Raw genomic sequence first — 25,381 nt, 5'->3', positions numbered from 1 at the left:
TGCTGAAGATGAGGTTCTGCTGCCTGGACCAATCAGGGGCTGCCCTCCAATATCTTCCAGCACGTATGTCACTTTTTGTCGTCTGGTGCACTCTGCACAATTTGGCACTGGCAAGGGGGCGACCCACTGGGGGATGAGGATCGCGATGCAGCTCCACAGGCTTCAGAGGAAGACTCTACTGATGGATCTGATGAAGGCAGACACAGGGTGAGGACGTAGGGACAGACTTAAGGAACCTTCAGGGAGGCAGGGACACCATGGAGGCCCTGATTCAATACACCTCTCAGTTAGGCTGCCAAGGCATGGCTTTGCGCTCATGGCAAGGGCGCTGCCTCCTTCCCACACATTTATGAGGAGGAAATCCCATGACCCCCCCAATGTCACCTCACAAACTCTTTACTAAAGTTTGCTGACTCTGCAGTCTATCATAAGGCACTAATGAGGCCTGCACCTATGGGAAACATGAAGCTCAGGGCATTGAAACAAAATCTAGATTTATATCTTTTCCAGAGTTGCAAAAAAAGAACATAACATAATTTTGTTGCCACTGTCACACAAAAACAATACATAATACTGATGAAATGAAAGAATGTCATCTGTGATAACTCCATCCTGCGCCTTAAACTTACGCTTGCGACTGCTACATCTTGGGTCCCCTCTTGCTGGCAGTAGCATTGGAGGCAAATTGCTAATTACGATGTTGTGTCATCCCTGATGACCTTGGCAGTTGTCCTCTGGCAGGCGGGGCCTCAGCAGGTTCTGCCTGGGAGGATGTGACCAGCGACATGGCTGGGCACTCATCAGTTGTCGCAGATTAAAAGATGCCATGGTCACTGGCAGAGGGGCAGAGGAGCTTCCACTCTCATCCGGAGCGCCATGAGAAGAGTCCAATAGAGACGGCAGGCACATCTGGACCTCCCTGCTCACCACTGATGGATGGACACCTAGCAGAGAGATTAGGTGCCTCATCCATCTCACACACTGGTAGTAATGTCCTGAGGTCACTGCTGGTATGGGCGAGTCAAGAACCCCTGATTCTGTTCCTGGAACTGACTCTCCATGAGAGTCGTCACCCTCTTAATGGAGGAGGCTGTGCGCTCAGTGCTCAGGGTTAAAGCAGTGCTCGAGCTCCTCAAGCATTCCTCCATGGCATGGCACGCAAACTCTCAGGGGTCTCCACCAAATCTTCCCACGTATCTCATTGGACATCCAGCATCAGCCTCCTGAAGGACAACTCCAGCGGCTCATCATCTGCTTTGGACTCAACATCGTCCTCGCCTTCAGCAATCCTCTGACAGCTGGCGCCCTGGACACACACTGCCTCTGCCAGCTCCTCATGTGAGTGTCTTCCTCCCTCCAGAGGCCATGACCTCCCCACAGTGCACAATCATCTGAGCCACTGAGCCCACTGACATCCTTGTATCTGTGCTGTTGCCTGGAAGCGAGGGATGGTGTGGTGCGGTGGATGTGTGTTTGTGGCTCCTCCTCCGGTGCCAATTGAGAGACCTTGGGTTCCTGGATGCCTCTGGAGGGAGGAAGACAATATGACAGGAGTATCAATCATCGCATATTGAATGCACATACTAGGCGGCCTAGTGGGACTATAGACAGCTGCTTCATGGTGCCATTGTCATTGCTGAATCACTGGTGACTCTTAGTTAGAAGTTATCTTTTGAGATGAGAGGACCCTACATTGTCTGCAGTCTCTGCCTGTCCTGTATCTGTCCATTGGACTCTTACCTTCCTCCAAAAAGCCTGCCTCTCCATGACCTGATGACCTTGGTGCACGCTCACACTCGAGCTCTAGGGCGTCCATCTCACATTTGCTCAGGATGAGCAGTTGGCCACCCCTCCACCCATTCTTGTGCGCTTAGTGGAATTATAGTTTCTCTTCTCCTGTAAGGACAAAGGTCCATTCATTAGTCCAGTGTCTACCTGCAACACCATGCCAGGCTCGCCACCCCAGGAAGCAGGTCAAAGTGTCCACCATATCTGTATACCTGACCCTTACATGCACCCAGGAGTATCAGTCTGATCTCCCAGCCTTAGCAGGCATCGGTATATCTGCCTTATGTTACTCTGACTCTTGCACCCCTGAGCACCACAAAGGACAGCCACCCTTCAAGACTTCCCCACACAGCACTACGCCAAATTGGTACTCAGCCTTCCTGAGCACAGAAGGTCAATAAACCATTCTCGGCACTGAATCCAAGTGCGGCACACCATGTCGTGCCCACTGACCTGGGCTACCAGTCACTGCCTCCACTAGAGAGTGCAGGCACTTGTCCGGGCAGAGTGCCCACCTTGCACTGCCCTCCCACCCGGTGTGTTGAGCGGGTGCTGATGCCATAGTTCTAACTTACATCTGGATGCTCCATGGGTCTCCCCTGGAACTTCTGGTAGCCTTCAGCCTCAGCTGATTTAAAACACCCCACCAGGCCCCCAGTGCCAGCTACCCTCCCACCCCTGTTGGCAGCCCTTCGCCAACATGGGGCATGTTTCATGCTGGCCAGGCTTTACTTGACCGGCCAGCATGAAATCGCATTGTTTTGACATTCGCAGTTGGAAGCAGCAATCGCAACTACTTCCAGGCCTGGCAATCGCGCGGGGACAACATGCCCAAAATTCAGGCCCAAGGGATACGGGGATAGTGCAGGAAAATGATGTTGAAGATTAGCATTGAGCTCATTGAATGGTGGACTGTGCTCGAAGGGCTGAATGGCCTACTCCTATTTTTTATGTTAAAACCACTACTTGCGATGTAGAACATATCAACCTTGGAAATGATCAGCTCCTTTGCTGCTGGGTGCAAAAAACAGAGTTCTATGCTGGCAAGCAGAATGTAGGCTGACTGAAAACTAAATACATGAAGCTACATACAGTCCTATAATCACCACTCCTGTTCCTTCTCAAAGTCATCTGATATATTTTTCAATCAAACCCATTAAATTCAAGCTGAGATAATTCTTTGGCCTAATCTGTTGCAAATTTCCATTTCATAACTCATATTTTAGAATATAACTTTTAGTTTAGGAATTAAAGTTTTAACTGTTAGGGTGTCGTTGGACTAGTAATCCAGAGATCCAGGGTAAGGTTCTTGGGACCCAGGTTTGAATCCAGCCACAGCAGATGGTGGAATTTGAATTCAATAAGAATCTGGAGTTAAAAGTCTAATGATGACCATGAAACCATTGTTGATTGTTATAAAAACCCATCTGGTTCACTAATGTCCTTTAGGGAAGGAAATCTGCCATCCTTACCTGGTCTGGCCTACATGTGACTCCAGATACACAGCAATGTGGTTGACTCTTAAATGCCCCCTGAACCAGGGCAACTAGGGATGGGTAATAAATGCTGGCCTGGCCAGTGATGCCCACATCCCATGAACCGATAAAAATAAATAAATGGGGGCATCTGATTGAAAAACTGATAAGCGACCCTAAAGAAAATGCAATTCAAAAAGCTTGGAGCTAATTGCACTTACAAGGTAACATATGTTTATCTTCAAGGTCAGAGTTATCAGTGTGAAATAGGAGTCTTCTTTCTTAGCATAGTAGACATAGAAGGTCTGCCCTTACTTCAATAAAAGATTTAAATTATGTATGTAGTTTCCAGATCAAAAGAACATAAAAACAGAGTCAGCATTTCAGGGGTGGGGTGGGGGGGGGGGGCGGCAGTGGGGTGCAGTGCCTCTTAAAACTCCATTAGAGATATAAATTCTTCACATGGGTTATAGAATCAAAAAGTTGTGTTGAATGTAAAATAATTTGTTAAGCTGGTGCTGCTTGGGCTTGTTTGTTTAATTTCGTTATATATACAATAAAGTTTGTTTTTGTTAAAAAACGTGAAATCTCATGGCATAGTTCTGTTGCTGAGTGTTTGGATTTCTCCTTTAAATGTTAACTGTCCCTAACAGGATTGAAACACAAGGCAGTCTAGGACCACTTCTGCACACTTGATTACCCACAGGAATTTGATCTGGCCACCTCTGCAGTTACATGAAAACAGGAAACATCAGATGACTGCATCTCTCCTAAATACATTACATCCACAGCTGTCCACAGAACTCTGCATTTTCCGTAACAATATTAGATGGATAGCCAAGCTTTGACAATAGAAAGGATGCTTGCAATTGAATGTGATAGCTCTAATGAATTAATTAACACCTGAGGAAACACATAGACGCACACTTTATTTTGCAGCTCCTACAGCCAGTCAGTCTGGATTCTCAACCAATAGCTTTCCCATTAAGAGGTATTCTTTCATATTCCCTCCTGCATGTTATTTCCAACAGTACAAGTTACAAGCTAAACATCTGATACAGATGAAGGTCCACTTTTGCACACTTACTTTGCAGTTCCTAGTGTTGAATCGATGAATACCTACTACAGCAGGGGTGATCTCCATCACATCAAAATAAAACCCTTGAAAAGCAGAAACACATTGTACAAATAATAAGAAAACAGCCTTTGACTACAACTTAGTCATTCAATATTGATTAGGAAGACATATGTGAATCCTGCACTGGGCTTCCCTGCAGTGCTACTGCTCTCTCGTGCCTCACCTTAATGGTTTGCTCATGCCTCAAATACACTTTAGTGTCAGGAGTAAATCTGTACAATTTTGGTGAATTAGAATCCTATATTTGCAATGTGCTTTGAAATAGATACTAATCCAGTACAACTGCAGAGCAACTTAAATAAGTGGAATTGTTTAATTGGGGGACAAATGTTTCATTGCCTTTTCTTCCTTCTACTTTGCAGAGTCTGGTTTTTCCCTATCTTAACTCATCATTACTCCTCTGCCTTCCTATTCCCTTGCAGCCATCCCTTTCTTAAGTCCCTCTTGCATAAGCCTATAGTTAACCTCTGCATGTCTCTCAATATTCTCCAAAGGTCCACTGAATTCACTCACCATTGCCTCCTTTCGAGCAGCAGCCCTATCTGCCTCATCTTCCTCGCTCATCCAGCTTCCCGCCCAGTCATCCCATAGCGGAATTCATTTTGTCACCTTCCTGCCTGTCAATGGTTACTCCTCCCACCTCTGCCTCACATCAAAAATAGCTCCCCCTCTGCATTTTCCTCCAGAGTGTCGGTTGCTGGTGAACAATGACCTTGCTTTCTGTGGCTTTTTTGTAGGACGATTTAACTAACTTTGTGCTTTTGAGTGAAACTTGCTTAACAGATAGTGGCACCTTGTCCTCACTTAAGCCTCCCCTACTGGCTATCCTTGTCATCTCAACATGATGGCTTTACTCCCATGCTCTCATTAGAGACAAGCCCAATTCAAACCACTTCTTTATGTCACTTACTACCTGTCTTCTTTCAAATCCACTTCTTTCTATATCTGCCTCTGGAAAAAAGAGCTCTTTCCCCAAATAAGTTATAACAGCGCCTTCAAGCTTTTAACTGCCAGGTTTTTGGTTTCTAATTCCTCACATTAATTAGGCAATTCAATCTGCTCAACCAGTCCCTCCTCTCTACCTCTGATGCCCATGTCCCCAGGAAACTTTTCTGTTTGCTCTCCCTTGTATGACCCCAGTCTTTGCTTCATCAACTCCAAGAAATGTCAACTTAAGTGTATCCAGCACACAACTGGATAACCAATCATTGCCAAATCTAGCTGGACCACACAAAGTGCCTTCACTCTTTGCTAAGTCTACACTATTTTCTAGGAGCATCTTTGGCAAAAGCTCCATAGCTAACCGTTTCTTTAGACCCTTCTCCCCACTCCTTCTACATCATCAACAAGAATGACACTTCATCACTAAGATTGGGAACATCTAATTAGCTGCCTCAACCATATTGTTTACCCACCAAGCCAAACCTTATCACGTTCCTCTCTTCCCTAGCCCTGAAACCTTTCTACAAATTCTCTCCCATCTACCCTCTTGCCCTCTCCAAGTTCAGTTTGTCCATGCGATCCATTTCCTGCTCACTTGACCCTATTTCAAACTAAAATGCTGACCATTCAACATCCTTCCAGATTCCCGCACCTGCTGATTTGATACATAGTTCCTTCTCCTTAGGTACTGTTTCTTCACATTAAAAACTGGCAACAAGTGACATCCTCTGTGAATGGAACCAAGGTGCACATTTTTCCCTCGTCCTTCTCAATCTCTTTCTAACATTAGATGGTCAGCCATGCTATTCTTCTTCAAAATTGCCCCTCTATCATCCAGGTCAGTTTGACAACCCTCACCTGCTTCCACTCTTAACAATCCAATCATAATGAGAGCATCAATTACTCCTCTTTTCACCCAAACTGTTACCTCTGGGCTCCCTTAAGGAGCTATCATTGGCCCTCTGCTGTTCCTCATCTACAGTTTTTCCTGTAACAACATCATTTGAAGAAATGGGGTCAGTTTCCACATGGCTGTTGATGACATACAGAGCAACACCTCCTCACGTCAACTTTCCTGAACCTCCCCACCAACTCTGTTGTCAAAATATTTGACTTTCATCCAATAATGGATGAGCCACAACTTTCTACCAGTTAAACATCAGGAAAACAGAAGCTATCATCTATGGCCCCTGTCAGCCCCTGCCGAAGATGTTAGCTCTACTCTAAAAAAGTTAAAAACAATCTCTCATAGTTCATGAAAATCCTGTGCATATTCTCAATTTTACCTAAATTTCCATTATTCCCAGGACAAGTGGCTTTCAAAGCTTTCGCAAATTCATCCCATGAACCAGAAGCACTCCCATCACGGATCTTCTCCCTTGTCAAGGAGCCATTCTTAAAACTAGAGATAAGGTACTGAGTTAGATGAGGGCACAAACAACACTTTCTATTATATTAAAATGTACTTACCTGGCATGGTAGTTTGTTTAAAACATTCCCTTATAGATTACTATGCTATTGATCAAATCCTCAAAATGTCATATTATAAACACAAGATAACCTTTGTCTCCACCCTCCCTGCAATACTGGGACAATGTGGAAATTGTTATGGACAGGAGGGTGGTTTAATTTAAACAACCTTGAAGAGGATTTGCAATGTACCCCCTACACCTTTTTGCAATCATATAGTTGGCAACTTTTGAATTCTTCCAACAATATCAACTCACGCAACCTCCTCACAAGTACGTGGAATTCTTAGGGATCTTATCCATCAGTCGAACATGATTTGCTTCAGCCGTTCAGACTCGATGTAAGTCTGCATGGGTTTCTTACGAGCTTTCCGGAATTGCTGGCGATATGCCTCCAAGACTAACTCGTAGGCACTTAAGATCGCAGCCTTGGTCTGCTCATAATTCAGGGACACATCAGAAGGCAGCATGGAGTAGACCTCTTGGGGTCTCCCTCACAGGTGCCCTTGAATTAACAATGTCCAGATTTCTGATCACCATTTTAGCTGTCCTGCTATTTTCTCAAAAGTAGCAAAAAATGACTGCACATCATTCTCCTTGAATTTGAAATAAATCTAGCATATTTGAGGGCATCAGAGTGATTCCGGGTTAGGGAGATAGCAGATGCCATCAGGTAGAGTGAGATTCTCCCTCATAGCTTCCAATTGCCGGGTCTCTCTATCCCTTTGAGCTGCTAACTCCATTTTCAATTATTGGAACTTGAATTTTTCTCTCTCCCTTTCTCTCTCCAGTTGCCTTGCTCTCTCTCTCTCTTTCCCTTTTTCCCTCTCTTGAGCCGTAGAACACCATAGAAATCCAAGTAAATACATCTCAAGTTTTAAAGGTATCCACAATGGAGAGAAGTAGTACTTCATGGAAACATAGAAACTAGGAGCAGGAGTAGGCCATTCGGCCCTTTGAGCCTGCTCTGCCATTCATTATGATCATGGCTGATCATCCAACTCAATAGCCTGCTCCCGCTTTCTCCCCATATCCTTTGATTCCTTTCGCCCCAAGAGCTATATCTAAGTCCTTCTTGAAAACATAGAATGTTTTGGCCTCAACTACTTTCGGTGGTAACGAATTCCACAGGCTCAACACTCTCTGGGTGAAGAAATTTCACCTCATCTTAGTCCTAAATGGTCTACCCCGTATCCTCAGACTGTGATCCCTGGTTCTGGGCTCCCCCACCATTGGGAACATCCTTGCTGCATCTACCCTGTCTAGTTCTGTTAGAATTTTATAGGTTTCTATGAGATCTCCCCTCATTCTTCTGAACTCCAGCGAATATAATCCTCACCGACTCACTCTCCCCTCATATGTCAGTCCTGCCATCCCAGAAATCAGTTGGGTAAACCTTCGCTGCACTCCCTCTATAGCAAGAACATTCTTCCTCAGATAAGGAGACCAAAACTGCACACAATATTCCAGGTGTGGTATCACCAAGGCCCTGTATAATTGCAGCAAGACATCCCTGCTCCTATACTCGAATCCTCTGGCTAATGAAGGCTAACATACCATTTGCCTTCTTTACCGCCTGCTGCACCTGCATGCTTACCTTCAGCGACTGGTGTACGAGGACACCCAGGTCTTGTTGCACATTCCCCTCTCTCAATTTATAGCCATTCAGATAATAATCTGCCTTCTTGTTTTTGCCACCAAAGTGGATAACCTCACATTTATCCACATTATACTGCATCTGCCATGCATTTGCCCACTCACTCAGCTTGTCCAAATCACACTGAAGCATCTCTGCATCCTCCTCACAGCTCACCCTCCCACCCAGCTTTGTGTCATCTGCAAATTTGGAGATATTACATTTCTTAAAAGAACATTACTTCATAAGAATATTGCATGAAACAACGGAATGCTAACATGGAAAAGAAAATAGTTACTCTTGCAGATCATGAACGGCGGGAGGCTGCCTATGATATAGGACAATATTCTTAGGGAAAGAGACATTTTTTTTGTTTCATATGATTATAATAGCGTCATTTTAATTATTAGGAGAACTTTGCATCAATGTCCTGGTACACTGGGCTTCTTGAAATTATAATGTCTGATTAACCACTATAATTGTGGAGAACACATTTGATTGGATTAAAATGGGTGTTTGAAAACATGTAACAGTGATTTGCTACATTACTGACAATGGCTTCTATCCTACTATCCTCCAGTGGTCACTTTGCTCATTGATCTACTAATGTTAATTAAATGCCCGACCCAGAGGTAGAAGTAGACAACAGGCACCTTAAACAGGGTGAAAAAAGAGGATAAAATAAATATTCATTTTTAGTTATTTTCAGGTCCTTTTTTCTATTTTAGAAACTATCCTTTACCATATGAGTGCCATGTAGGCATTACTATCAACAGGATTACAGAAGATATGTCCCTCCAAGGTGGGTTTCGGATCCTGAATCCAGAGAAAGGCAGTATCACTCGTCCCAAGGCTTACCTGAAAAATTCAGTAAAAAGCCACATTGAAGCAACTGCAAATCCAAGATGAAGGAAGGTAGTTTACTAGTCATATTTCTGGAGTACAATCAAAAAATATTAACACTTTTATACAATGTTTACATATTCTAATTTTCTTAAAATTAATTGGTACAAATAAGTCTATAAAATAGAGCATCAGTCTCCTTTTTAAAAACAGATTGAACTGTTGCAAAGAAACAGTGTAAACATTTAGTTTGTTGAATTCTTAGTACATTGGTTTAAGCCATGTGCTGATGGCACTAACAGAACATGTTGACAGCAGGGAGCAGAAATATCAGTACAGACAATAAGTAACTTAGGGTTTAAAAGTGACAAAGGGTTATGAAAAAGGCTTGCATTTATATAGTTCTTTTCACAACTACCAGGCATCTCAAAGTGCTCAAAGGAGGCAACAAGGTGACATAGGTTAAGTGAATGGGTAAAGATCTGACAAATGGAGAATAATATGGGTGAGTGTGATATTGTCCATTGTGGCAGGAAGAATAAAAAAAGAAGCATATTATCTAAATGGTGAGAAATTGCAGAACTCAGATTCAGAGGGATATTCGTGTCCTACTGCATGAATCACAAAAGGCTTGTATGCAGGTACAGCAGGTAAAGCTAATAAAATATTATCGTTTATTGTAAGGGCAACTGAGAACAAAAGTAAGGAGGTTATGTTTTAGTTTACAGGGACTGGTGAAACCACATCTAGAGTACTGTGTACAGAATTGGCCTCTTTATTTAAAGAAAGATGTAAATCCGTTAGAAGCAGTTCAGAGAAGGTCTACTAGACTAGTAGCAAGAATAGGCGGGTTGTCTTATGAGGAAGGGCTGGACAGGTTAAGCTTGCATCCACTGGAGTTTAGAAGAGGTGACTTGATTGAAACCTTTAAGATTCTGAGGGAACTTGACAGAGTTGATGTGGAGAGGATGTTTCCTCTTGTGGGTGAATCTAGGACTAGGGGTTACATTTTAAAAATAAGGGGTCACTTTTTAGGACAGAGATAAGGAGAAATTTTTCTCTCAAGAATTTCGTGAGGCTTTGGAACTCACTTCCTCAAAAGGCAGTGGAAGCAGAGTCTTTGAATATTTTTTAAGGCAGAGCTAGATAGATTCTTGATTAATAAGGGGGTGAAAGGTTATCAGGGGTAGGCGGGAGGTTACAATGAGAACAACCATAATCTTATTGAATGGCGAAGTAGGGTTGAGAGGCTGAGTGGCCTACCCCCCTGCTCCATGTTTGTATGTCTACAGCCAATTAAATACTTCTGCAGTGTAGTGATGATTATAATGCAGGAAATGCGGCAGCTAATTTGCACACAGCAAATTCCCACCAAGAAAAATGTGATAATGTCAAGATAATCTGTTTATATGACATTGATTGAGGGGATAAACACTAGCCAGGACACCAAGGATAACTTCCCTGCTCTTCTTTGAAATAATGCCATGCTTGTGCATCCACTCAAATACATAGTTGAGGCCTTGGTTCAATGTCTCATCTGAAAGACAGCACCTCCAGCAGTGCAACACTCCCTCTGCACTGCACTGGAGTGTCAGCATAGATTTTTGAGCATGAGCCCTGCAGCGGAACTTGAATCTGTAAAAAAAAATGCTAATTCAGGACTTGGGTCCTGAATCTTAATAAAGGAAACTACGATGGTATGAGGTGCGAGTTGGCTATGATGGATTGGATAACGTTACTTAAAGGGATGATGGTGGATAGGCAATGGCAAACACTCAAAGAGCAAATGGGTGAATTGCAACAATTGTTTATTCCTGTCTGGCACAAAAGTAAAACAGGAAAGGTGGCCAACCATGGCTTACAAGGGAAATTAGAGATAGTATTAGATCCCAGGAAGAGGGATACAAATTGGCCAGAAAAAACGACAGACCTGAGGATTGGGAGCACTTTAGAATTCAGCAAAGGGGGACCAAGGGATTGATTAAGAAGGGGAAAATAGAGTACGAGAGTAAGCTTGCTGGGAACGTAAAAACTGACTGTAAAAGTTTCTATAGGTATGTGAAGAGAAAAAGCTTGGTGAAGACAAATGAAGTTTCCTTACAATCAGAAACAGGGGAATTCATAATGGGGAACAAAGAAATTGCTGACCAACTAAATACATACTTTGGTTCTGTCTTCACAAAGGAGGACACTAATAACATACACAGGGTTTAGCGAGAGGGAGGAACTGAAAGAAATCAGTATTAGTAGGGAAATGGTGTTGGGGAAATTGATGGGATTGAAGGCCGATAAATTCCCAGGGCCTGATAATCTACATCCCAGAGTACTTAAGGAAGAGGCCCTAGAAATAGTGGATGCATTGGTGGTCATCTTCCGAGATTCTATAGACTCTGGAACAGTTCGTACAGATTGGAGGGTAGCTAGTTTAAAAAGGGAGGCAGAGAGAAGACAGGGAATTATAGACCAGTCAACCTGACGTCGGTAATGGGGAAAATTCTAGAGACCATTATAAAAGATTTAATAGCTGAGCATGTGGAAAACAGTGGCAGAATCGGACAGTCAACATGGATTTATGAAAGGGAAATCATGCTTGACAAATCTACTGGAATTTTTCGAGGATGTAACTAGAAGAGTTGATGAGGGGGAGCCAGTGGATGTGGTTTATTTGGACTTTCAGAAGGCTTTCGACAAAATCCCACATAAGATATTGGCGTGTAAAATTAAAGCACATGGGATTGGGGGCAGTGTATTGAGATGGATAGAAAACTAGACAGGAAACAGCAGACAGGAAACAAAGAGTAGGAATAAACGGGTCTTTTTCCGAAAGGCAGGCAGTGACTAGTGGGGTACCGCAGGGATTGGTGCTGGGACCCCAGTTATTCACAAAATATATTAATGATTTAGATGAGGGAATTAAATGTAATATCTCCAAATTTGCAGATGACACAAAGCTGGGTGGGAGGGTGAGCTGTGAGGAGGATGCAGAGGTGCTTCACTGTGATTTGGACAAGCTGAGTGAGTGGGCAAATGCATGGCAGATGCAGTATAATGTGGATAAATGTGAGGTTATCCATTTTGGTAGCAAAAACAGGAAGGCAGATTATTATCTGAATGGCTATAAATTGAGAGAGGGGAATGTGCAACGAGACCTGGGTGCCCTTGTACACCAGTCGCTGAAGGTAAGCATGCAGGTGCAGCAGGCGGTAAAGAAGGGAAATGGTATGTTGGCCTTCATAGCCAGAGGATTCGAGTGCAGGAACAGGGGTGTCTTGCTGCAATTGTACAGGGCCTTGATGAGACCACACCTGGAATATTGTGTGCAGTTTTGGTCTCCTTATCTGAGGAAGGAATGTACTTGCTATAGAGGGAGTGCAGCGAAGGTTTACCCAACTGATTCCTGGGATGGCGGGACTGACATATGAGGAGAGATTGAGTCGATTAAGATTATATTCGCTGGAGTTCAGAAGAATGAGGGGAGATCTCATAGAAAGCTACAAAATTCTAACAGGACTAGACAGGGTAGATGCAGCAAGGATGTTCCCGATGGTGGGGGAGTTCGGAACCAGGGGTCACAGTCTGAGAATATGGGGTAGACCATTTAGGACTGAGATGAGGAGTAATTTCTTCATCCAGAGAGTGATGAGCCTGTGGAATTCATTACCACAGAAAGCAGATGAGACCAAAACATTCTATGTTTTCAAGAAGGAGTCAGATATAGCTCTTGGGGCGAAAGGGATGAAAGGGTATGGGGAGAAAGCGGGAGCAGCCTATTGAGTTGGATGATCAGCCATGATAATAATGAATGGCAGAGCAAGCTTGAAGGGCCAAATGCCCTACTCCTACTCCTAGTTTCTATGTTTAATCAGTTATGTAAGTAGGATGGACCCTCCTTAATTTAAAGCCCTGACAGATACAGAAAATAATAAAGCATGTTTCCATTATTGCCAGAAAATACAGGTTTATTTTTGATCTTGATCTTGATGACTCTACACTGTTTTACATTGCAACACCAAATTCTTCATTACGGCTCTCACCTGCACACAGATTAGCAGCTGGTATACAACCAATAAAAGTATCCAAAATGAAAACAGCAACTGCAAAAGCTACATTTTTTAATTGGTCTTGGAGATGAGCATCACTGACAAGGCCACATTTATTGTCAACTCTAGTTGTCCCAAGACTCTGATGGTCAGCCTCCTCCTTCAACTGTGTAACCATTATGGTGAACTCTATTGCTCATATTCACACTTGCGGTACAAGTGTTTAGGACAGAAGTCTGGGAGCAATTCATTACATAGGGGGTGGCAAAGAATTTAACAAGTTGCCAGGAGCGTGATCGAGGCCAGGGAAAAGCACTTACTAAAGAAATCATGCTGCATCGGAAGACCATGGAAGGTTGAGATCAAACGAGTTAATGACCCTCCTTCATCTTATCTTGTGTTTTTAGAAATATTAGGATCCACAAATCCACAGTTATAGTGAAAACTATCAATAAGAACATTTTAGGCTGTTACAAGTTCTCACCTCTGGCAGCACCTCCACTGGTTGGAGGGCGTAATTACAACGTGAAAAATTTACAATTGCAATTGTCGTTATAAATGTGAACATAGGAATTCATAATGGACAAGTTAGCAAAAATGCAGGTACATAAATTTTCATATATTACTCATCAATCTCCTCTAACTTGGCCCCCAGAGATGTGACATACAGGCCCACCAGTGGATGAATACATCCTGGCATTCATAAACCAGTCCCATCTAGGGGTCAAATAGAACCGAATGCCTTATGGATCTGGTTCGAGATAGTCAAAGGCACAGGGGTGAAGTCCTATAGGCGCCTGGTGATCCCTTTGAGTAAGCACCTTCTGGAAAATCCTGCAATAGAGTGGTCCCCAGACTTGGGACTCCTGCCCTTCCTCTGGATTCAGCCTAATGCAGCCAAAAAAACAAATAGACAGGGCACTTCACCCTTGGTGATCTCATTTGACCTCACCAAAGTTTTGACGCTACATTCCCATCATCTCTCGCAAATGGATGGATGGCAGTCATCACAATTACTAGTCTCGCCATGGTGGCATTTCAATTATGACTAGGGGCAGGATTTTATGTTCTTCCATCAGCTGGCCATATAGTTAATGTGGTTATATGAGCAGGTCAGAGGCTGGGAATTCTGCAGGGAGTGACTCACCTCCAAATTACCCAAAGTCTGTCCACCATCTACAAGGCATAAATCAGGAATGTGATGGAAAACTCTCCATTTGCCTAGATGAGTGCAGCTGTCACAACACTCAAGAAGCTTGACACTGTCCAGGACAAAGCAGCCCGTTTGATTGGCATTCCACGTACCACAATAAACATTCACTCCCTCCACCATGCACAGTAGCAACAGTGTGTACCATCTTCAAAGTGCGCTGCAACAACTCACCAAGGCTGCTTCAACGACACCTTCCAAACCTGCAACCTCTACCACCTAGAAGCACAAGGGCAGCAGATGCATGGGAACACCACCACCTGCAAGTTCCCCCCCCAAGTCACACACCATCCTGACTTGGAATATATCGCTTTTCCTTCACTGTTGGTGGGTTAAAATCCTGGACCCCTCTTCCTAACAGCACTGTGGATGTACCTACACCACATGGACTGCACAGTTCAAGAAGGCAGCTCACCACCACCTTCTCAAGGTCAACCAGGGATGGGCAATAAATGCTGGCTTAGCCAGCGATGCCCACATCCCACAAACGAATAAACAAAACTTGGAGAATAAAGGGGAATTGTTAAAAACTGCCAACTTTTCTTTCTTGCAATTTGAATGTTCATTATCTAACAAAAACACAGATAAAAGGTCCTCAACAGTAGGAACATACTCACTGCTATATCTCCCTGCTGAAGACGCATTCCTGCCAGTGACGCTGTAAGATAGAAGAGATTCTACATATATAACATATCAATATCTTAATGTTCAGCACTGCATTCTATCTCAGAAAAATTAATTTAACTCGTGCTCACTTTTCAATAACTGACAATGTTTGTAACTAGATTTTATTTTTAAATTAAGTATCTCTAACATTCATCATCGTATGCTCATCATTTCAGAATGTAACAAAGTTATTCACAATAATAGAAGCACTTCAGCTTTAAAGCTGGAAGAATTTAAAAATGAGACTATTTTCATTACTAAAAAGAAAAAAGAAAATTGCAAATGCTGAATCTCTGAAGTTTCAAATTAAAAAGGTGGAATACACAACAGATTAGTCACTTCCGGAAAGGAAAAAGACAAGTTAATCTTTCCAGTGTATACCCTTCAACAAACTAGATTTGAAGAAGAGCTGACAGACCTGCTATGCATTGCCTGGAATTTCCCTTTTTATTTCAGAACAGGAGGAACCAATTTTAGTCTGGGAAAGGGCAGTCTATATTTCACCTCATTTCTATATTTCCTCAGTTCTGATGAAGAGTCATATGGACTTGAAACGCTAACTGTATTCCTCTCCGCAGATGCTGTCAGACCTGCTGAGTTTTTCCAGCTATTTTTATTTTTGTTTCAGATTTCCAGCATCAGCAGTATTTTGCTTTTATCCACTTGATCAGTGATCCTGCAACAGAGCTAATTATCCACCCCTCCCCCACTAAAGCACTGTAGCTATGGTATGTACTACCTTCAGCTACTCACCAACCTGACTTCAGTTCTGCAATTTCTACCAAGAAAGGATCCAAATTGCACGTCATCTCAAAACGCATATATAGGGCCGATCCCTCATCGTCGCTGGCTAAAATCTTAAAATTCCCCACTTATCACCACAGTAGGAGTACATCACAACAAGAATTTCAGTGGTTCAAAATGGTGGCTCCCTTCTTAAAGCAACCAGGCATGGCTAATAAATGTGGTTTTGTGAGAATCATCCACATCCTAAAAGTAGAGTCCACAACATGGTCACTCTCTACTGATCCATTTATCCCTCTCAAACGTATCTCTTCAATGTAGTGAGTTTTTTTGTTTTTTCTCTTCTCATTTTCTTTCTGAATCCATTCTTCTTCATATCCCCACAACGTATTTGTGGTTTATGCTAAAGATGATTCAGCACAAGTTTGTTGGTACAAAAAGTACTCTGAAGTGAAGCAATTTCTAAATCCCTATAAATTTGCCCAAAGCGATTTATATGCCCATAGATTAGTGGAGTGTTTTACTGTACCAATGACATATCCTCTCAATACCCACCCTATGGAACTCTTAGAAAAATGGCAGTTGGTAATTGCTACAAAATACAAAACTATAAAATGCAAAACTATAATCTTACCTACCTGGATTATCTCCTGTAAAAGCAATGACTTTACACTCAGAACTGAATCCAAAGCGTTTTACATAATATGGAGATACTGAACCCTAAAACAAAAACAAGGGAACAATTGTCAGGAGTAAAAGAAAGGTGACATTCTTCATGCATGAAGCTATCACAAATAATAGTCCATTAATAGAGGCATTATTGCTGAAAACAAAAGGTTTCCTTTATCATCTCTCAGCCACTGCGGAAAGAGTTAGTGCCAGATCAAGGTTTCTCCAGAGGGCAGCACTTAAACGATTTAAGCGATTTTTAAGGCTGCCTCAGTTCCAGAGAGTCTGGAGTACTGAAGGCTTGAGCTCCAAAACTAGTCACATCCCTAGCCAAGTCCCTTCCACAAAAAGCAGGACAAATCCAATCCAGGCAACTATTGCCCCATTACCAGCTTGAAAAAATGATCACTCAATAAACCACCTTGTGTACTGCTCTTGGTTGGTGCACTAAGTTAGACATAGAACTTCCTTACTGGCGTTTCCATCAATTGTGCGCAATGGTCACTAACCGCAAAAATTTTCTTTCCATCCTGCTCAACCTACCCAAAACGGAACTCCTGGGCTCTTCTGATTGACCAATCTGCCATTTCCCTTGCAGACTGTCTGCTCATGCATAAGGACCTTGCCATCTCCCTCAGTGTGTGTTATCAAATTAGAATCCTTGCTTTGACTGAAATTTTACACCTGGCTTAAACCACCCCACCTGCCAAAACTCTTCAACACCTGTCCTTTACAAACTACCATGATGATGTGACTCTGATAAGTAAGCCTTTTTCTGACCACATCTTAGGCGATATCAATCTCCAGCTTAGTTTCCTGGCCCTTATTCTTCTGAACTTATCATTATCCGGTCCTTTCTAAACCTTGCTCTTCATGTAAATGATCTTATCTACCATCCCAGTAATTCTCTTAACCTAGCCATTTCCCATTTTGTTCTGCTCCCATGGTCTCAATCACCACAAACCTTATGAAAAACGTTTTTCAAATCTCTCTCCACAACCAGAAACACCCATCCTTTTGTATCTTCCCAGTAATGAGGCCCCTAAAACTGTACACAATACACCAATCTGTATGCTCAAAATTGCCTCTTACATTCCGGCGATAGTACGTGCTCCAAAACTAGTCGCACCTGAGCCAAGTTGTTCAGCACTGGCATCTGCTCAACAATGTGGAGAATTGCTCAGGTTATGTCCCTTCCACAAAAAGAATAAATCCAATCCAGCCAATCACTACCCATCAGTCTGCTCTCGATCATCAGCAAAGTCATGGAAGGTGGTGTCAACTGTACTATCAAGGGCACTTACACAGCAACAACCTGCTCATTGATTCTCAGTTTGGGTTAAACCAGAGGCACTTGGTTTCATAACTCATTACAGCCTTGGTCTAAACATGGATAAAAGAGTGAATTCCAGAGGTGAGGTGAGAGTGATAGCCCTTCACATCAAGGTACCATTTGACTGAGTATGGCATCAAAGATTCCTAGCAAAATTGAAGTTAATGGAAATAGGCGGGGGGGCGGGGGGGGAGCTTTCCACTGGCTGGAATCATGTCTAGCAGTAAGGAAGATGGATGTGGTTCAAAACAAAAACAGAATTACCTGGAAAAACTCAGCAGGTCTGGCAGCATCGGCGGAGAAGAAAAGGGTTGATGTTTCGAGTCCTCATGACCCTTCGAAGGGTCATGAGGACTCGAAACGTCAACTCTTTTCTTCTCCGCCGATACTGCCAGATCTGCTGACTTTTTCCAGGTAATTCTGTTTTTGTTTTGGATTTCCAGCATCCGCAGTTTTTTGTTTTTATTATAGATGGATGTGGTTGTTGGAGGCCAATCAACTGAGTCCTGAAACATTGTTGCAGGAGTTCCTCAGGGAGTGTCCTAAACCCAACCATCCTCAGCTGCTTCATCAATAATCTTCCCTCTAGCATAAGATCAGAAGTGGTGTTCCCATGCATTCTAGGCAGTATGGGTCGAAGGTGCCAAAAATGCTTTGGTGAGTTCCTGCAGTGCATTTGTAGGCCGTACACAGCGGCTGCTACTGTTGCCAGTGAGTGGTGCAGGGAGTGAACGTATAAAGTGGTGGATAGGGTGCCAATCAAGTGGGCTGCTTTGTCCTGGATGGTGTTGAGTTTCTTGAGCGTTGCTGAAGCTGCATTCATCCTGGCAAATGGAGAGTGTTTCATTACACTCTTGACTTGTGCCTTTCAGATGGTGGACAAGCTTTGTTTGAGTCAGGAGGTGAATTACTCGCTGCAGGATTCCTAGCCTCTGACTTGCTCTTGTAGCCACAGTACTTATGTGGCTAGTCTAGTTCAGTTTCTGGTCAATGGTCACCCCCAGGATGTTGATAGTGGGGGATTCAGTGATGGTAATGCCACTGAATGTCAAGGGGTGATGGTTAGATACTCTCTTGTTGGAGATGATCATTGCCCAGCACTTGTGTGGTGCAAATGTTTCTTGCCACTTGTCAGCCCAAACCTGGATATTGTGCAGGTCTTGCTGCATTTGGACATTGACTGCTTCAGTATCTGAGGAGTTGCAAATGGTGCTGAACATTGTGCAATCATCAGTTAACATCCCCACTGCTGATCTTATGATGGAAAGAAGGTCATTGATGAAGCAGCTGAAGATTGTTGAGCCTAGGACACGACCCCGAGGAACTCCTACAGCTATGTCCTGGAACTGAGATGAATGACCTCCAACAAGCACAATCACCTTCCTTTGTGCCATGTATGATTCCAACCAGTGGAGAGCTTTCCCCCTGATTCCCAGTTGGAGGGAGTCAGTGTTGTAGTGCAAACTGTAATCTGTTCCTCTGAGTAAAATATGTCATTCTTTCCCTGTTAATAATAACCCAGGCTCCCAATATGGACGTGCAAGCGACTATCCAATGTTGAGTTCCTATGCACAACTGTAGCTACTGCACCCAGCAGCTCTCTCCCTATTTATATCTGGCTCCGTTCCTAATGTCTAATGGCCAGTAGGCCTCTACCCCTATCTAATTGTCACTGCAGTGCCTATACCCAAAACAACCATTATATATTAACACTTGACGCCCACTACCCCATGTTGCTCCTACCACTGCTTTCTCCACTACCTCTGTCACCACAGAACATAAGGACATTAAATATATAAGAAATAGGAGCTGGAGTAGGCGATTTGGTCCTTTGAGCCTGCTCTGCCATTCAGTAAGATCATGGCAGATCTTCTACCTTAACTCCATCTTCCTATGCAAAATACATGTTGCTTGTTTCCCTTAGTACCCAAAAATCTACCAACCTCTGTCTTGGATATTATCAATGACTCAGCATCCCCAGCATAGCGGGTAGAGAATTCCAAACTTTTGAGTGAAGAAATTTCTCTTCATTTCAGTCCTAAATGGCCAAACCCCTATTCTGAGACTTTGGTTTCTTAGCCAGGGGAAACATAATCCCAGCATCTACTCTTTCAAGCCCTTTAAGAATTCTATACATTTTAATGAGATCTCTTATTTGCTAGTATGGGACTTAAATATTGCTGCAAACAAAGACAAGTTACCAAAGCTTCTTGTCTTGTACTCAACAGGACAAAAGCAAGAATGCCAAATTTCAAACGATCACAACAATTGATTCTACAGGAGAAATGGATGCTGCATGGTTGGCAAGTCTACTCTGATTGGCCAAGGCATTACCATGGAGAAAGCAACTACTGGCAAGGTTTGAACATATTCCTTTTGTTTGCAGGGAACAGGTCCCTATGTATGAACATATGTCGCTTCTATCAAGTGTAAATCAGGTACGTAACAAGCTTGACTGATTATCAATTTAAGTCACCAGCCCTGCCAATGCCTCATGGAGTCAAAGGTCCAGGCACCATATTTAAATGGCACCTGGACAGGCATCCATTCCTTGCCATCCAGCAACATCAGTCTGGCTGTTTGTGAGGAGCTTGTAATACTTGGAATTGCTGTCACTTGCACAGCAACATTTCATGAGGAGATTAAGAGATCTTGCAGGGGCCTCATTCTGGTTGGAATCTGAATGCTATGGGGGTGCCACAGACCTGAACGTCGCATCGCTCCACCACCCTTGCCCTGCCTTCGGTGACCCTCAACCCACTCCCCCCCAGCCCCCCACTCCTCCATGACCCTTAATCAACTATCTGCTTGCCATTGGGAAGCATAATCGTCCTCAATCCATTGCCAACTTTATAACCAATTTTCATCCCGCAGTCAGGAAGTCGACATTTTGCTCTCATTTAATTAAGTGTCCTATTCCCTTTCCCACTCTTCGGAGCATCACAAGATTCCATGTAACTTATGTGAAACAGTATTGCTAAATTATCTATTTGCTTTTAACTTTTTGATTTTATCCTGAAACCCGAGTTCTTTGGCAGTGATTGAAAAGCTTAATTATTCTTTTCATAACATTGAAGCTTCGAATATGTCACCTCAAGGTTTCTTTTCCCAGTGAGAACAAGCTTAACCTGCTTGATCTTTCCTTACAGCTGTTACCATACACTGTTGGCTTAAGAACAGTCAAGTGTTTTTCATGGCACTGTAATGAGGAGAACAAAGATTAAATCTCTCATTAATTTCATACCAATACAGAATGCGATGGCAACGGGACACCAAGCTTCTCCTTCAGATCTGGTGCACAAGCATCAAGACACTGCTGGGACCAGCTGTGTGCATGGATATCCATCAAATTCATACCGGAACCTAGAGGGAGGCAGCAAAGATGTGATAATTTTTTCAAGTGAATGAGGGAGAAATGGACATAAGAACATAAGAAATAGGTACAGGATTAAGCCACAGGGCTTTCAAGCCTGCTTTGTCACTCAATAAGATCAGCACTGATCTTGACCCCACTTTCCTGCTTTATCCTCATATCGCCTTCAAGTCTAAAATTCTATAGCACTCAGTCTCGAATATATTCAATGGCTGAGTATCCACAGCTCTCTGGATGGAGAATTCTAAACATTCATAACCCTCTCATTTCTCCTCATAGGAACATAGCAGCAGGAGTAGGTCATTCAGCCCATCGAGCCTGCTTCCCCACTCAACTAGATCATGGCCTCAATTAAATCACCTACCTCCACGCAATCCCCATTCGTATCTAAAAATCTATCGATCTCTGTCTTGAACATATTCAAAATCTGAGCTTCCACAACCCTCTGGGGCAGAGAATTCCAAAGAATCGCCTCCCTCTGCGTGAAGAAATTCCTCCTCATCTCAGTCCAAAATAGGTTATCCCATATTCTGAGTGTGTCCTCTGGTTCTAGACACTCCGCTCCAGCAGAGGAAACATTCTTTCTACATCTACACTGTATAACCACTTAAGAATTTTTTAAGTTTCAATGAAATCACCTCTCATTCTTCTAGGCTCTAGAAAATATAGGCCCAGTCTCCTCAATCTCTCCTCAGCAAACAGTCCCGCCATTAGTCTGGTGAACATCCGTTGCACTCCTCTATGGCAAGTATAACCTTCCTTAATAAGGAGACCAAAACTGTACACAAAACTGCAGGAGCGGTCTCACCAAGGCTCTACACAGCTGAAGCAAGACATCTTTACTGCTGTATTCAAATCCTCATCTCAGTCCTCAATTGCCAGCATCTTTTGCTGAGAATATGATACCTAGGTTTAGACTCTCCAGACTGGAGAAACAGCCTCTCAGCATTTACACTGTCAAGCCCTTGCAGAATCTTAGGGGTTTTAATGAGATACCTCTGATTCTTCTAAACTCATGAAAGTACCAGTCCAATCTAGGTGTCCTAGGTATGACTCCAACCAGTGGAGAGATTTCCCCTGAGTCCCATTAACTCCAGTTTTGCTAGGGCTCCTGGACGCCACGCTCAGTCAAATGCAGCCTTCATGTCAAGGGCAGTCACTCTCACTTCACCTCGGGAGTTCAGCTCTTTTGTTTGAACCAAGGCTGTAATGAGATCAGGAGCTGAGTGGCCCTGGCAGGACCCAAACAGAGTGTCAGTGAGCAGGTTATTGCTAAGCAAGTGCCGCTTGATAGCACTGTTGATGACCCCTTCCATTTACTTTACTGATGATCGAGCATAGACTGATGGGGCGGTAATTGGTCAGGTTGGATTGGTCGTACTTTTTGTGTACAGGACGTACCTGGGCAATTTTCCATATAGCCAGATAGATGCCAGTGTTGTAGGTGTACTGGAACAGCTTGGCTAGGGGTGTGGCAAGTTCTGGTGCACAAGTCTTCCATACTATTGCTGGAATATTGTGAGGACCCATATGTAGCCTTTGCATTATCCAAGTGCTTTAGCCATTTCTTAATATCATGTGGAGTGAATCGAATTGGCTGAACACTGGCATCTGTGATGCTGGGGACTTCCAGAGGAGGCCAAGATAGATCATCCACTCGGCATTCTGGCTGAAGATTGTTGCAAATGCTTCAGTCTTATCTTTTGCACTGATGTGCTGGGTTTCCCCATCATTGAGGATGGGGATATTAATGGAGCCTCCTCTTCCAGTGAGTTGTTTAATTGTCCACCACCTTCACGACTGGATGTGGCAGGACTACACAGCTTAGATCTGACCCGTTGGTTTTGGGATCACTTGGCTCTGTCTATCTCTTGCTGCTTATGCTGTTTGGCATGCATGCAGTTCTGTCTGCTAGTTTTACCAGATCAACACCTCATTTTTAGGTATGTCTGGTGCTGCTCCTGGCATGCCCCCCTGCACTCTTCATTGAACCAGGGTTGATCCCCTGGCTTGATGGTAATGGTAGAGTGGGGGCTATGCAGAGCCATGAGGTTACAGATTGTGTTCAATGCCTCATGGATGTCCAGTCTTGAGTTGATAGATCTGTTCGAAAGCTACCCCATTTAGCATGGTGGTAGTGCCACACAACATGATGGAGGGTATCCTCAATGTGAAGGTGGGACTTTTGTCTCCACAACGACTGTGTGGTGATCACTCTTATCAATACTGTCATGGACAGATGCATCTGTGGCAGGCAGGTTGGTGAGAATGAGGTCAAGTGTGTTTTTCCCTCTTGTTGGTTCCCTTACCACCTACCGCAGGCCCAGTCTAGCACCTTTAGGACTTGGCCAGCTCGGCCAGTAGTGGTGCTACAGAGCCACTCTTGGTGATGGACATTGAAGTCCCCCACCCAGAGTACATTCTGCTCCCTTCCCACCCTTAGTTCTTCCTCCAAGTGGTGCTCAACATGGAGGAGCACTGATTCATCAGCTGAGGGAAGCCGGTATATGGTAATCAGCAGGTTTCCTTGCCCATGTTTGACCTGATGCCATGAGACTTCATGGGGTCCGGAATCGATGTTGAGGACTCCCAGGTCAATTCCTTCCCAACTGTATATCAACATACCGCTACCTCTGCTGGCTCATTCCTGTTGGTGGAACAGGACATACCCAGGGATGGTGATGGTGGTGTCTGGGACATTATCCGTAAGATATGATTCCATAAGGATGACAATGTCAGGCTGTTGCTTGAATGGTCCGTGAGGCAGTTCACCCAATTTTGGCATTAGCTCCCAGATGTTAATAAGGAGGACTTTGCAGGGTCGACATGGCTGCAATCGCCGTTGTCGTTTCCGGCGCCTAGGTTGATGTCGCGTGGCCCATCCGGTTTCATTCCTTATTTGAGACTTTGTAGCAGTTTGATACAACTGAGTGGCTTGCTAAGCTATTTCAGAGGGCATTTAAGAGTCAACCACATTGCTGTGGGTCTGGAGTCACATGCAGGCCAGACTAGGTAAGCACAGCAGATTTCCTTCCCTAAAGGACATTAGTGAACCAGATGGGTTTTTACAACAATTGACAACAGTTTCATGATCATCATTAAGAGTTTTAATTCCAGAATTTTATTGAATTCAAATTCCACCATCTGCCGTAGCGGGATTCAAACACGGGTCGATGGAGTTTAGAAGGATGAGGGGGGATCTGATTGAAACTTACAGAATACTGAAAGGCCTGGATAGAGTGGATGTGGGGAAGATGTTTCCATTAGTAGGACAGACTAGGACCCGAGGGCACAGCCTCAGAGTAAAGGGAAGACCTTTTAGAACAGAGATGAGGAGAAACTTCTTTAGCCAGAGAGTGGTGAATCTATGGAATTCATTGCCACCGAAGGCTGTGGAGGCCATAATGAGTGTATTTAAGACCGAGATAGATAGGTTCTTGATTGGTAAAGGGATCAAAGGTTACGGGGAGAAGGCAGGAGAATGGGGTTGAGAAACTTATCAGCCATGATTGAATGGCAGAGCAGACTTGATGGGCCGAATGGCCTAATATCTGCTCCTATGTCTTATGGTCTTATTGGCCCCCAGAGCATTCCCCTGGGACTCTGGATTACTAGTCCAACATCACTGCAGGAGGTCCTCGGGCCACCATCTTCCGCTAATTCATCAATGACCTTCCTTCCTTCAGAAGCTCAGAAGTGGGGATGTTCGCTGATGATTGCACAATGTTCAGCACCATTCACGACTCCTCAGATACTGAAGCAGTCCATATCTAAAAACAGCAATACCTGGACAATATCCAGGCTTTGAGCTGACAAGTGGCAAGTAACATTCGTGCCACACAAGTGCCAGACAATGACCATCTCCAGCAAGAGAGAATCTAGCTATCATCCCTTGACATTCAATAGCATTACCATCACTGAATCCCCCATTATCAACATCCTTGAGGTTACCATTGGCCAGGAACTGAACTGGACTAGCCATATAAATTATGTGGCTACAAGAGCAGGTCAGAGGCTAGGAATCCTGTGATGAGTAACTCACCTCCTGACTCCCC

General features: G+C 43.7%; 1 protein-coding gene across 1 annotated transcript in view; it reads right to left on the bottom strand.

The window, feature by feature from the left end:
- xylb (xylulokinase homolog (H. influenzae)) overlaps nt 1–25,381 on the bottom strand; it is a 247,710-nt gene that overhangs the window by 169,103 nt on the left and 53,226 nt on the right. Inside the window, exons 13-18 of the mRNA XM_041183919.1 lie at nt 21,198–21,316; nt 16,590–16,671; nt 15,159–15,199; nt 9,191–9,306; nt 6,630–6,745; nt 4,351–4,424 (exon numbers count right to left, since the gene is read on the bottom strand). Of these exons, the coding sequence (XP_041039853.1) occupies nt 4,351–4,424; nt 6,630–6,745; nt 9,191–9,306; nt 15,159–15,199; nt 16,590–16,671; nt 21,198–21,316 (548 nt within the window). The remainder of the gene's footprint in view (nt 1–4,350; nt 4,425–6,629; nt 6,746–9,190; nt 9,307–15,158; nt 15,200–16,589; nt 16,672–21,197; nt 21,317–25,381) is intronic.

Source organism: Carcharodon carcharias, chromosome 3 (assembly GCF_017639515.1).
Source record: "Carcharodon carcharias isolate sCarCar2 chromosome 3, sCarCar2.pri, whole genome shotgun sequence".
NCBI lineage: Eukaryota > Metazoa > Chordata > Chondrichthyes > Lamniformes > Lamnidae > Carcharodon > Carcharodon carcharias.
This window is presented reverse-complemented; position numbering and strand designations above follow the sequence as displayed.